This window comes from Panulirus ornatus, chromosome 2 (assembly GCF_036320965.1).
Source record: "Panulirus ornatus isolate Po-2019 chromosome 2, ASM3632096v1, whole genome shotgun sequence".
NCBI lineage: Eukaryota > Metazoa > Arthropoda > Malacostraca > Decapoda > Palinuridae > Panulirus > Panulirus ornatus.
Window position 1 is genome coordinate 102,751,779 of NC_092225.1, and position 15,345 is coordinate 102,767,123.

A 15,345-nucleotide genomic window follows, 5' to 3' on the forward strand; every position below is an offset into this window, starting at 1 on the left:
ATGATGTGCATAAAATACAGCTGTATTCAGAATTGCTATTTAGGTACGTATTGGGCAGCTTCATCAACAATGTTTTTGTCTCGAGGTAAGTGTTCTCATTAGCACTCCATTTATTTCCTGGACCGGATAATGTGGATTCATCAATGTGTTCTCAGCTTCTTTTTTTTTCATGTTCATTCTTATCTAGAATTCTCTTCACAAGTCTACGTGCCTGTGATAGTTCGAATCTTAGTTATCTTTTGTGCGTTTTTTTGTTTTTTTGTTTTGGGGACCCTGCGTTTTTTTTGTCTTCTCTGTTCATCATTTTACTGAGAGAGAGAGAGAGAGAGAGAGAGAGAGAGAGAGAGAGAGAGAGAGAGAGAGAGAGAGAGAGAGAGAGAGAGAGAGATTAGGTTAAACGTCTATTATCACTATTACTAACGGACTGTCAATGGACTGAACTAAGGTATATGAAGCAGCAGCCATGGGAAACCATGGAAAGATCCGTGGGTCCTGGCTGTGATTAGGGGTCTATGGTTTCGGTGCACTAAGCATGACAGACAGACAATGGACGTGAGTTAATGAGACATTTTCTTAGTCTGTTGCTGCCGCACTTCGCTGACACGGCAAAGAAGTATGAAAACAAGTGTATAGAGATACTAATGGGACCAAGTAGCTGTGATTTTAGTCAACCTTAATGACTCACATGAGGCAAAGAAATACATTCCACATTTACGTAAATTTCTTTTGTAGCGTTTGAGGTTCATTATTCTCAGTAAAATTCATTGTGCAACATCGTAAATATCGTTGAAGTTGTCGCGCATGTGGCAAGTGCTGCTGGCTCAAGATCTCTTCATGTCAATGTTGACTTTTTCTTAATCAGTCACTGTGTGTCTTACTTAAGTTTACAGATAAACAGTGTAATGTGTATTTGCCGTGTAAGACAAGGGTATTTATTTCTATGAACACCAAGCATCTGAAAGTCATTACATCTAAATCATCATATACAGTTGATCTGAGATTATTTAACAGTGAAATAACTTTTCGTTGATCGTTTTTAATTGGTCATTAGTCCAGAGATATAGAGGGAGATCATCAAGAGTTTATACAACCTAGTGTTGTAATATATAGTCCACAGATCGAGAGAGAGAGAGAGAGAGAGAGAGAGAGAGAGAGAGAGAGAGAGAGAGAGAGAGAGAGAGAGAGAGAGAGAGAGAATCACCAAGAGTTACAATCCAGGGTTATAATGTAATTACGGTGAAGTGGTACAGAGAACGCGTTAACCGAGGTCATCTGAAGATATGATCAGTAAGTAAATGGTAAGATCTACAACTATAGGTATGAGCTATTTAATGTCTCATCGTATAAATCCACATAAAATCAGTGTACAGTTGTTAAGAGGTGTCTATGAAGCAACAGAGCCATGCGTTCCTCAAAGTGAATTATGTAATCTTGCACATGGATCAAGGCTATCAGAGGTTATCTGGGTCTTAGCTTGTGAAAGATAACGCTTTAAGTGCGAGGTTTGGTCTAATCTCGGACATAACAACCTAATGCAAAATCATCTTACCGAGATATATAAGAACTCAGAGCTATCACTCATTCGCTAACCATCCTGGGATCATATGAGTAAAACAGTCATCAAATTCATTTTTTTTCTTGATACATAAGTATTACGTCAGACTTCTTAATCTATGGACAAGAAGAAGTTTGGTGTCATTCGTGCACTTTGTGCTTTGGGTGATTTTATGTGAACATTATTATAGCATCCGGCGCCTTATAACGACTGATCAGACTAGTTATTTTGATATATCATCACAAAGAGATTAGCAACTATGGGAGTATAAGCGCACGTATAGTACACGTTACCACACCGGACCAGACGAGGGCAGACATTAACACGCCTCTGTGACTGGTGTGATCGCTGGCTGTGAGAAGGAACTCCACCATTTTCTACGAACTATACAGTTTACTTCCTACAAGACAGTCATGTTCCTCACTAAGCAGGTAAGTTAGCAGTGAAATGAGAATAATAAAACCAAGAATTGTAAATTTCGGCCTTATCAAATCTAGGATAACTCAGTTTTTGTTTGTTTTAAACAGGAGAGTGTCATGTTTTGATGATTATTATTGCGTGGTGATCAATTAGTTAATCAACGTGGCTTTCTCTCTCTCTTGATAAACTGAACGACATGTATTGCATGGAAATTTTATAGTTGGTATGTTCTTGTGAACGGTAATATTTAACCTAGTATCAACAATTGCTTTCAAGGTATTGTTGTACATTCTGTTACCACACTTAATCGAATTTAATGATCATTTCATCAGTAATGCTACTATACTGCCCTTGTATGTACTGAAAGCTTTGGTTGATGCAGGAAGGTGTAAAGGTCAGCCCTAACCGGCTGTTTGTGACGTGGAATTCTGTTATTAAAACAATCCAATCAAACTGACCATAACCTGGTACAACCTAGCTAACCACACAGCATAGCTTAACCTGGCACAGTTTACCCTGTATCTTGCTTAAAGATGAAAATCAAAATGTGATAAAATTTCTTGTAATCTTTTCCTTTTTTATAGAATATCAAGCAACTAACCCAGAGTGAACATCCACAACGTCTGTGATTGTAAGGATGGATCACATGAATCATATCGCGGGTTCTTTTTTTGTTTTTTGTTTATGGATGTCATCGTAGTGTTCTGTGAGGAAACGATGGCCATTTTTTTTTTTGCTGATGATGAACCCATCCTAATCACTTTAGTAATGACTTTATACTAAATATGTTAATGTTATACTACATAAATTTTGTTAAGTATGAATTTCTCTATATAATTGTACGTCTGGCAGGGTAGATCATTCTGTACTTACTGTGTTGACAGGAAACGTGTGTACTTACATGGTATACGATGTCATACCGCTTTACTCAAAGGTGTATTGATATACCAGGTACCCTGGTCAAGTCTAGTTTCACCAAGGACCGCACCAGCAATAGTTTTTGTCGGTGGTAAAACTGGCTAAAACCTCAGAGAGTCGGTGACGGCCAAGATCTGTGGTGACGGAGCACGATGCTGAGTGCTCAATTTAGCACGTAGCACACAAAAAGCTTTCCCCTTATTCTTTCTCTCCTCCTCTTTTATCATTTCCACTAAGTATTTATATGTTCACACGACTAGAAAAAACACCACATAGTTCAAGATTTAAGTCACAATTCTTATTAAATAGGAAAAAGCTAATAGAATTTGTTAGAAATTGCTTATATTCTGGGACGTTACACTTTCTCACTGACTTGATTCTTAATTTCCTCACTGATCTCCTATCATGGAGTGGGGAGGGTCTCACTGATATCACTAACCATCATCTTGGCCAACAAGATAAACAGGTGACATTTAGGGCTTATAGGAGGAGGGTTGGGTCTCAAAGGGACGATGGGCACCTCCCCCCTTGCTATACTGTAAACAGTAAACGTACTTAGTATTATTATTGATATCTTTTTCTTACAATCAGTGTATCCATTTCAATCTGTCGAAAGAGAACAATAAATGTGCATATGTGTATACCGGAAATGTATGTTTCATTGATTTACATAAGGAACCAATGAAACGACAGTGTCCTTGGCACCACCTTCCTGAAACCCTGACATAAATCTATTTTTTTTTATTTTGCTTTGTCGCTGTCTCCCGCGTTTGCGAGGTAGCGCAAGGAAACAGACGAAAGAAATGGTCCAACCCACCCCCATACACATGTATATACATACACGTCCAAACACGCAAATATACATACCCATACATCTCAATGTACACATATATATACACACACAGACACATACTTATATACACATGCACACAATTCACACTGTCTGCCTTTATTCATTCCCATCGCAACCTCGCCACACATGGATTAACATCCCCCTCCCCCCTCATGTGTGCGAGGTAGCGCTAGGAAAAGACAACAAAGGCCCCATTCGTTCACACTCAGTCTCTAGCTGTCATGCAATAATGCCCGAAACCACAGCTCCCTTTCCACATCCAGGCCCCACAGAACTTTCCATGGTTTACCCCAGACGCTTCACATGCCCTGATTCAATCCATTGACAGCACGTCGACCCTGGTATACCACATCGATCCAATTCACTCTATTCCTTGCCCGCCTTTCACCTTCCTGCATGTTCAGGCCCCGATCACTCAAAATCTTTTTCACTCCATCTTTCCACCTCTAATTTGGTCTCCCACTTCTCCTCGTTCCCTCCACCTCCGACACATATATCCTCTTGGTCAATCTTTCCTTACTCATTCTCTCCATGTGCCCAAACCATTTCAAAACACCCTCTTCTGCTTTCTCAACCACGCTCTTTTTATTTCCACACATCTCTCTTGCCCTTACATTACTTACTCGATCAAACCACCTCACACCACATATTGTCCTCAAACATCTCATTTCCAGCACATCCACCCTATGATGATATATTTTCTTATGATAACGATATATTTTATGATAGCGATTATTTTCTTATGATGACGTTATATTCTCTTATGATAATGATATATTCTCTTATGATAATGATATATTTTCTTATGATAACGATATATTCTCTTATGATAACGATATATTCTCTTATGATAGCGATATATTCTCTTATGATAGCGATATATTCTCTTATGATAACGATAAATTTTCATGATAACGATATATTTTTATGATTAAGATATATTATTATGATAACATCAATAGCATACAAATTTGTTTCATCGAACATTTATTCTTTGTTGTCAAATGTTATACACTTATTTTCATTCCATATATCGGTCTTATGACAAACTTGTGCGCAACGCCTGATTATATGAGAATTTAGCTAATATAATTGATATTATTTAACATACAAATTATTCAAAAGCGCTATGTTTTATAAGGTTTAGTAATGGTCTTACTAACTCATTTGTTTAAGTTTCTCATCATTATCTTGGCGAGCTCATAATCCCCCCCCCCCCCACCTGATCAATTCCTGGGTCTTTTACCTTATCTTCCCGCCGAAGGAGTCCCATTTATCTTTATCGGGCTTCTGCAGCACTCAGGCATCTGGCCACGTCCACCTGTCGGTACCATTGGTCATAAAGTGTGATGTGCGAGCGTCTGTTTGCAGAAAGTACAGGACATCATGGCTGGGTCTTAAATGAAATATAAAGAAGTTGATAAAAAAGGAAAAAGAAGACACAGGGAAAAGTATTTGCGAACTTCGGAGGAAGTGTCTTTGAATAATAATGTGTCTCATTTATGTCCAGCATAAGTAAAGAAAAATCTATTTTGATCAGGTTACGGTTCACAGTTTTTGAATTTTAAATCAGTTTCCTATACACATAGGCTCTTTAGTCGTGGTGCAATATAGGTTTGGATTAGGAAAGTGAAATCAGCCTATCTGTGAGTGCGACTGTGTCTGGATAGATAGAGTCTGTTAAAGTAATAATGTTAATAGTTGATGCTGACTTTACTTGACATGGTAGCTGGTGTGTATGTTCGTGGAGGAACTGGGTCACCGCCTGCAGGAGGAAGAAGGCAGCCTGAGAGGAGCTCGCATTCGACTCCATAACAACCCGACTGACATCCTGGCTGGCGACGCGAGAGTTGACTTCGACCTTATCCTGGAGCCGTGGGAGGCCTCCATCTGGAGCAACCTGAAGGTAAGTGTGACCACCTGGTAACCCGCTGGCCCGCGAACTCAACGTCAAATCATAAGACAAAAACTTTAGAGTTATGCTCAGTATTGTTGCTACTTAAACTTTAATTCTCTTGGAAACTTGGCATATTCTTACAGAATGCACCTCATGGTAACTTATGGTGTGTTATTTGTTAAGTATGAAGACATTTTCACCGTTTCTAAGGATGTGACGTACGATTGTAATTTGTATGTTGTGGGGAGAGAGTTTTACACTGGTGTGAAATGTGAGGTGGAGAACCTGCTGACGAAGGTTAGAATATCTTAATATCTTTGGTTTGTGATCGCGCAGACGGCACGGGTAACTCAATAAATACCCAGTTCAAGGCCATCTCATGTATACTATATGCTACTTAGTTCTAACCCCAGGAGTTCCTTCTATATGGGTCTTCCGGTTTATACACACACACACACACACACACACACACACACACACATATATATATATATATATATATATATATATATTTTTTTTTTTTTTTTTTTTTTTTTTATACTTTGTCGCTGTCTCCCGCGTTTGCGAGGTAGCGCAAGGAAACAGACGAAAGAAATGGCCCAACCCCCCCCCATACACATGTACATACACACGCAAATATACATACCTACACAGCTTTCCATGGTTTACCCCAGACGCTTCACATGCCTTGATTCACTCCACTGACAGCACGTCAACCCCTGTATACCACATCGCTCCAATTCACTCTATTCCTTGCCCTCCTTTCACCCTCCTGCATGTTCAGGCCCCGATCACACAAAATCTTTTTCACTCCATCTTTCCACCTCCAATTTGGTCTCCCTCTTCTCCTCGTTCCCTCCACCTCCGACACATATATCCTCTTGGTCAATCTTTCCTCACTCATTCTCTCCATGTGCCCAAACCATTTCAAAACACCCTCTTCTGCTCTCTCAACCACGCTCTTTTTATTTCCACACATCTCTCTTACCCTTACGTTACTTACTCGATCAAACCACCTCACACCACACATTGTCCTCAAACATCTCATTTCCAGCACATCCATCCTCCTGCGCACAACTCTATCCATAGCCCACGCCTCGCAACCATACAACATTGTTGGAACCACTATTCCTTCAAACATACCCATTTTTGCTTTCCGAGATAATGTTCTCGACTTCCACACATTTTTCAAGGCTCCCAAAATTTTCGCCCCCTCCCCCACCCTATGATCCACTTCCGCTTCCATGGTTCCATCCGCTGACAGATCCACTCCCAGATATCTAAAACACTTCACTTCCTCCAGTTTTTCTCCATTCAAACTCACCTCCCAATTGACTTGACCCTCAACCCTACTGTACCTAATAACCTTGCTCTTATTCACATTTACTCTTAACTTTCTTCTTCCACACACTTTACCAAACTCAGTCACCAGCTTCTGCAGTTTCTCACATGAATCAGCCACCAGCGCTGTATCATCAGCGAACAACAACTGACTCACTTCCCAAGCTCTCTCATCCCCAACAGACTTCATACTTGCCCCTCTTTCCAGGACTCTTGCATTTACCTCCCTAACAACCCTCTCCATAAACAAATTAAACAACCATGGAGACATCACACACCCCTGCCGCAAACCTACATTCACTGAGAACCAATCACTTTCCTCTCTTCCTACACGTACACATGCCTTACATCCTCGATAAAAACTTTTCACTGCTTCTAACAACTTGCCTCCCACACCATATATTCTTAATACCTTCCACAGAGCATCTCTATCAACTCTATCATATGCCTTCTCCAGATCCATAAATGCTACATACAAATCCATTTGCTTTTCTAAGTATTTCTCACATACATTTTTCAAAGCAAACACCTGATCCACACATCCTCTACCACTTCTGAAACCGCACTGCTCTTCCCCAATCTGATGCTCTGTACATGCCTTCACCCTCTCAATCAATACCCTCCCATATAATTTACCAGGAATACTCAACAAACTTATATATATATATATATATATATATATATATATATATATATATATATATATATATATATATATATATATATATATATATATATATATACGCACTGTAGCCTAAGCCAGGTACCCATGTATCTACCAATGTTGGAGTAAAGGATGAACAGCTGGGTAGGCCAACCAGCATGTGTGAGAATATTTAGCCCATATGTATGAGTCTAATTCATTTGTATCAGAAGTATTATGTATGAGATTCTCCATTATTTCTACAACTATAGAATTTTTTTTTAAAGCTGAGTATAGATACTATGACTGCATGAACTGGAACGTTTTTCAGCCATTTGAATAGAAATAACAGGTTTATTAGTATTTAATCTGAACATACTGGACACTGGTTCTCTGAAACAGGCGTAGTGTATTTGAGAAATGTTTGTCTGGACATTGTCTCCACAAGGAGGTGAGCGGCCGTACCACTCGGTAGTCTGCGGGGTTGGGGACCCCAGTTTCGCAAAGTCAGATTTCCATACGTTTGATGGCTGTGATGACATGAGCTCTCTCACGTTAATGAAATTAGGTCAATGATAACATACAGCACGATAAGTAGCATGTTAGATTAAGAAGTGTAGATGAATTAATTTGACAATGACACACCTTGTCTAGATCAGTGCATAATGATGTAAAGATTTGCTTTATTTGTAATGTTTTTTTCAAAATGATTAATTCGGTTGATCATGTCACCATTTGAAATAAATTTTTCTATTTCAGATAATTCCAGACTTACGTTTGAAGTCTTTACAGTATAAAGTGTGGAAGCCTAGTCGGGAAAGGGCAGATGCGAACATGTTCCACAAGAAGAATAAGAATAAGATGGCCAATATTAGGCATAGGTACAGGAAAAAAGTGTTCTGCAGCAAGAAAAACAAGGAATCTAAGTTTAGAAAGAAATGTATGAGGGGAATATTTTGGAACAGGACGAGAAACTTGAAGACATTGGAGCTTCGCACTCAAATCTTTACAAGGTCATTTTAAACTTTTTTTTTATCCATTCATTTGTAGCATTTCTCACGATGGGTAAATACAAAAGAGAATATGAAAACTATATACTTCAGAGGTATCTTTTACTTGTTTATGGATATATATATATATATGTATATATATATATATATATATATATATATATATATATATATATATATATATATATATATATATATATATATATATATATATATATATATATATAAAACTGGAGGAAGTGAAGTGTTTTAGATATCTGGGAGTGGATTTGGCAGCGGATGGAACCATGGAAGCGGAAGTGAATCATAGGGTGGAGGAGGGGGTGAAAATTCTGGGAGCCTTGAAGAATGTGTAGAAGTCAAGAACGTTATCTCGGAAAGCAAAAATGGGTATGTTTGAAGGAATAGTGGTTCCAGCAATATAGTATGGTTGCGAGGCGTGGGCTATGGATAGAGTTGTGTGCAGGAGGGTGGATGTGCTGGAAATGAGATGTTTGAGGACAATATGTGGTGTGAGGTAGCTTGATCGAGTAAGTAATGTAAGGGTAAGAGAGAAGTGTGGTAATAAAAAGAATGTGGTTAAGAGAGCAGAAGAGGGTGTTTTGAAATGGTTTAGTCATATGGAGAGAATGAGTGAGGAAAGATTGACCAAGAGGATATATGTGTCAGAGGTGGAGGGAACGAGAAGTGGGAGACCAAATTGGAGGTGGAAAGATGGAGTGAAAAAGATTTTGATTGATCGGGGCCTGAACATGCAGGAGGGTGAAAGGCGTGCAAGGAATAAAGTGAATTGGAACGATGTGGTATACCGGGGTCGACGTGCTGTCAATGGATTGAACCAGGGCATGTGAAGCGTCTGGGGCAAACCATGGAAAATTCTGTGGGGCTTGGATGTGGAAAGGGAGCTGTGGTTTCGGTGCATTATTACATGACAGCTAGAGACTGAGTGTGAACGAATGGGGCCTTTGTTGTCTTTTCCTAGCGCTACCTCGCACACATGAGGGGGGAGGGTGTTGTTATTCCATGTGTGGCGGGGTGGCGATGGGAATGAATAAAGGCAGACAGTATGAATTATGTACATTGGTATATATGTATATGTCTGTGTGTGTATATATAAGTATACATTGAGATGTATAGGTATGTATATGTGCTGTGTGTGGACGTGTATGTATATACATGTGTATGTGGTGGGTTGGGCCATTCTTTCGTCTGTTTCCTTGCGCTACCTCGCTAACGCGGGAGACAGCGACAAAACAAAATAAATAAATAAGTAATATGTATATATATATATATATATATATATATATATATATATATATATATATTATTTTTATTTTTTTTTATTTTGCTTTGTCGCTGTCTCCCGCGTTTGCGAGGTAGCGCAAGGAAACAGACGAAAGAATGGCCCAACCCGCCCTCATACACATGTATATACATACACGTCCACACACGCAAATATACATACCTATGCATCTCAATGTACACATATATATACACACACAGACATATACATATATACACATGTGCATAATTCATACTGTCTGCCTTTATTTATTCCCATCGCCACCCCGCCACACATGGAATAACAACCCCCTCCCCCCTCATGTGTGCGAGGTAGCGCTAGGAAAGACACCAAAGGCCCCATTCGTTCATTATATATATATATATATATATATATATATATATATATATATATATATATATATATATATATATATATATATATATAATTGTTAGCGGTAGATTAGTGATGCCTCTGAACGTTGTCGGGAAAATTAAAATCGGGAACGCCTTTCAGGTTAGAGCAGCTGGTGGAGGCCATCACCCTACCTTGCGTTAGGGTCACGATTATGGGTGGACCAACAGCTGTCCATCTGGTCCTACACACAGACGACGGACACAGCCTTCTGTTGAGTCTCCATCCGCTGATCGTCGGTAAGATGTAGGACTTCTGTAACTCTTCGTGGTCATGGCGACCGCGAGATAGGAAATAACTAGGATGTATTTACAAATGGAAGAGCTATTTCCAGACGTTAGAGACACTTATAGGTTGAGAATAGCTGAAGTAGTCTCTCATTAGCTTATCAATTTCATTAAGTGAATGTTATTCAAAAATGAATGATATGTTTGTGTTGCTCTCGCAGCATTGCGTTCGACTTCACACTTCCTTAACCTTAGATCAGCATATGTCGAGGAGAACCAGGGCGCTGTCTCCTGCCAGACCTGCTGTTCATGATTGCTGGTAATGTTGTGGAAATGGACATATGAATTTTGACATAGATTAGTGGATGTAAATGATAAGTAATATGTGCCATATCTTTAAATTTCATCCACTGGAAAGATTGTGAACAGTTTCAAAGATGGATATACTTTCGAGATAATATTTACAAAACAGAAGCTTAGGAATGGAGATTATTGGTTCTACATCATATAGTTTTCACGAGCAACTTGATTAATTGATTACTCACCAGCAGAAGCCTAGCCATTTCTAAACCTTTTCCAGTTCGTTCGTGGGAGGAGTGTCCTGGTTTGGTGCCCCTGAGAACCCTCCCTCACTGCCTGCAAGACTATATTGCAACAGGTTGCAGCTGCGGGTCACCCATCTTCTACATCACGCCAGGTGCACTAAGGCCTCAACACTCATACCCTCGCGATGTTTGGAATATGGTTGGCTGCTCCTCGCTTGAGAAGCATTTCTTGCGGGAAGAACGTAAGGATTAGAACCATAATTCAATCTTTGTTTTATGTTCACGATTGTAGTAGCAATATATGCTGAAGACTTCACTTAATTGTTAGGTAGAAAGTATTTTCATTGTTACTCTTAAAACGAGAGTAAAAATTTTTTGAAGTATTATTAACGACTTGCCTTTTATTTAGATAACTTTGATGTATCCTTGAAGGAAATACTGTATATTTTGTCCCATGCGAGATCCATAATCAATAGTTAATTAAGGGTAATGATGGGTAGAGACTGCATTCATAAAACGGATGGTTTAGTAATGTATACAACATTGTTCTGTGTATTGTATCCTTATTTTTTTTGTTATACACTGAATCATGAAGAATATGGGGGAAAAAGAAGTTATCGTTTTCACGTTCTCGTGTGTAAGGAAAGGTGACTTCTTTATAGCAAATATGGTTATATCTGAAGGCCCGCATTGTGTTATATAGATGCGAAGGTGAGCTCTGAATGTAGAGGAATGGTAGAGGGTGGATGTGCTAGAACTGAGATGGGTTGGTTGTGTCAGAAATTACTTTTCATAGATGTGTTAGTGAACGTAGTCTGGTCGAGAGGACCAACCAGGGTATGTTTGAAATGGTTTGGGCATACGGAGAGGATGAGTGAAGAAAGACTGACTGAGGGGATCTGTGTCTAGAGGGAGAAAGGGGATAGGGAGACTGAGGAGATGAGAGGTTGGAATGAAGGAGACAATAGGGTGTGGTGACCTGAACGTTCGAGAGGTCAAGAAGCTTACATTGAAGAAGAGTGGATTGGATCGATGTGGTACTTAGGGGGCGACACTCTGCCACTAGGCTAAATCAGGGTGTATAGAGAATGGTCAAAGTAAACCTTGGAGTAGTATGTATGGCTTGGCTGTTGATGGTAGGTTCTGGCTTCATCACACTAGAGTATGATAATGTTTATGTTTTGTGTTTGACGTATGGTATGGATTCTAGATTCAAGACCTTTATCTGTTGATAACCATAATATCGAACAACATACATAGAGACTGGATGTGTGTAAATGAGGCCATTCTTTACTATGTTCCTAACGCTACTTCGTCAAGGCAGGAAACGAAATTAGGTTTAAAAGGAAAAGTGAAATGATAAAATTACGTGAAATACGCACTTAATTTTCCAGGCGATGTGCGTGCCATAGTGAGATTTGCCACCTCAGTCATGGATCACCTGCACTGGACGTCTAAGTATGGGCTCAGGTCCTTTCATTTCACGCGTCTGGCAATCAAGAACGCCGCAGCACTGAGGAACAGGACGACAAGTGAGCCATTTAGTATCCTATGTGATGTATAATTGCATTTCACTTAGAGAGAACCTTAAACAATTGCCAGCCAGTGCACGGGAAAACTCTTCAGCAGAGACACCAAATTTTATGCTTTGTACCGTTTGACCTTTTTGGCGTAAATGGCGAGATTCAATATTTATATTTTTCAAAGGAAATCATGAAATGGTTATTTATCTTTCTCTTCCGTTCACTCAGGGGATGGATTCAAGGCTCTGTTACGCTTCCTAGACGAGGAGCTTCAGCGGGGAGGTATCTGTGACTGCTTCGTGAGTCGGTGTGTCATCTATCGCCAGACCAACCCCAGTAAACTGGCGATGCTCCGATGTGACCTAAGGGAAGCCCAACGCTGGAAGTTTGAGGGTTCGATGACCAGGGGCAGGCGAGAGGATGCAGCGACAAAGACTATATCCTAAAAGAACAATATATGGTTCCAAGATATTTTATGTTTGTTCTGAAATAACTAATGGTCAGTCTTCCGTATATGTTGAACTTCTTCATTTGTAGATCAACTCTTCATTCATATTTAAAGGAACTCCATGCTAATGAACATTTTTCTGATACAAAGGTAAACATTACTTAAGTATGCATGCATTTTATTTTTTTCTCCTCATATTCTTTCCATGTGAGCCAGTACTTTGTTTTTCACTAACGACTGATAATGAGAGACAGAGGGAATTGCACGAAACCATTAATTGACGTACGTAAGGGCGACTTGTTTTGACGGCATTTGGACTACTTAAATTCGGAAGGCGTCACGCGTATTTCGCATATATATATATATATATATTTTTTTTTTTTTTTTTTAAATTTTTTATACTTTGTCGCTGTCTCCCGCGTTTGCGAGGTAGCGCAAGGAAACAGACGAAAGAAATGGCCCAACCCCCCCCATACACATGTACATACACACGTCCACACACGCAAATATACATACCTACACAGCTTTCCTTGGTTTACCCCGGACGCTTCACATGCCTTGATTCAATCCACTGACAGCACGTCAACCCCTGTATACCACATCGCTCCAATTCACTCTATTCTTTGCCCTCCTTTCACCCTCCTGCATGTTCAGGCCCCGATCACACAAAATCCTTTTCACTCCATCTTTCCACCTCCAATTTGGTCTCCCTCTTCTCCTCGTTCCCTCCACCTCCGACACATATATCCTCTTGGTCAATCTTTCCTCACTCATTCTCTCCATGTGCCCAAACCATTTCAAAACACCCTCTTCTGCTCTCTCAACCACGCTCTTTTTATTTCCACACATCTCTCTTACCCTTACGTTACTTACTCGATCAAACCACCTCACACCACACATTGTCCTCAAACATCTCATTTCCAGCACATCCATCCTCCTGCGCACAACTCTATCCATAGCCCACGCCTCGCAACCATACAACATTGTTGGAACTACTATTCCTTCAAACATACCCATTTTTGCTTTCCGGGATAATGTTCTCGACTTCCACACATTTTTCAAGGCTCCCAAAATTTTCGCCCCCTCCCCCACCCTATGATCCACTTCCGCTTCCATGGTTCCATCCGCTGACAGATCCACTCCCAGATATCTAAAACACTTCACTTCCTCCAGTTTTTCTCCATTCAAACTCACCTCCCAATTGACTTGACCCTCAACCCTACTGTACCTAATAACCTTGCTCTTATTCACATTTACTCTTAACTTTCTTCTTCCACACACTTTACCAAACTCCGTCACCAGCTTCTGCAGTTTCTCACATGAATCCGCCACCAGCGCTGTATCATCAGCGAACAACAACTGACTCACTTCCCAAGCTCTCTCATCCCCAACAGACTTCATACTTGCCCCTCTTTCCAAGACTCTTGCATTTACCTCCCTAACAACCCCATCCATAAACAAATTAAACAACCATGGAGACATCACACACCCCTGCCGCAAGCCTACATTCACTGAGAACCAATCACTTTCCTCTCTTCCTACACGTACACATGCTTTACATCCTCGATAAAAACTTTTCACTGCTTCTAACAACTTGCCTCCCACACCATATATTCTTAATACCTTCCACAGAGCATCTCTATCAACTCTATCATATGCCTTCTCCAGATCCATAAATGCTACATACAAATCCATTTGCTTTTCTAAGTATTTCTCACATACATTCTTCAAAGCAAACACCTGATCCACACATCCTCTACCACTTCTGAAACCACACTGCTCTTCCCCAATCTGCTGCTCTGTACATGCCTTCATCCTCTCAATCAATACCCTCCCATATAATTTACCAGGAATACTCAACAAACTTATACCTCTGTAATTTGAGCACTCACTCTTATCCCCTTTGCCTTTGTACAATGGCACTATGCACGCATTACGCCAATCCTCAGGCACCTCACCATGAGTCATACATACATTAAATAACCTTACCAACCAGTCAACAATACAGTCACCCCCTTTTTTAATAAATTCCACTGCAATACCATCCAAACCTGCTGCCTTGCCGGCTTTCATCTTCCGCAAAGCTTTTACTACCTCTTCTCTGTTTACCAAATCATTTTCCCTAACCCTCTCACTTTGCACACCACCTCGACCCAAACACCCTATATCTGCCACTCTGTCATCAGACACATTCAACAAACCTTCAAAATACTCATTCCATCTCCTTCTCACATCACCACTACTTGTTATCACCTCCCCATTTGCGCCC

At 40.1% G+C, this 15,345-nt stretch overlaps 1 protein-coding gene across 1 annotated transcript; it reads left to right on the forward strand.

Moving 5' to 3' along the window:
• The first annotated feature begins 1,833 nt into the window (after window positions 1-1,833).
• On the forward strand, window positions 1,834-13,406 carry LOC139753153 (uncharacterized). Its single transcript, XM_071669330.1, has 7 exons — window positions 1,834-1,986; window positions 5,476-5,652; window positions 8,387-8,640; window positions 10,436-10,572; window positions 11,141-11,347; window positions 12,500-12,637; window positions 12,857-13,406. The coding sequence occupies exons 1-7, from the start codon at window positions 1,969-1,971 to the stop codon at window positions 13,072-13,074; spliced, it is 1,149 nt and encodes a 382-aa protein (XP_071525431.1). The 5' UTR covers window positions 1,834-1,968; the 3' UTR covers window positions 13,075-13,406.
• The last annotated feature ends 1,939 nt before the right edge of the window (window positions 13,407-15,345 follow it).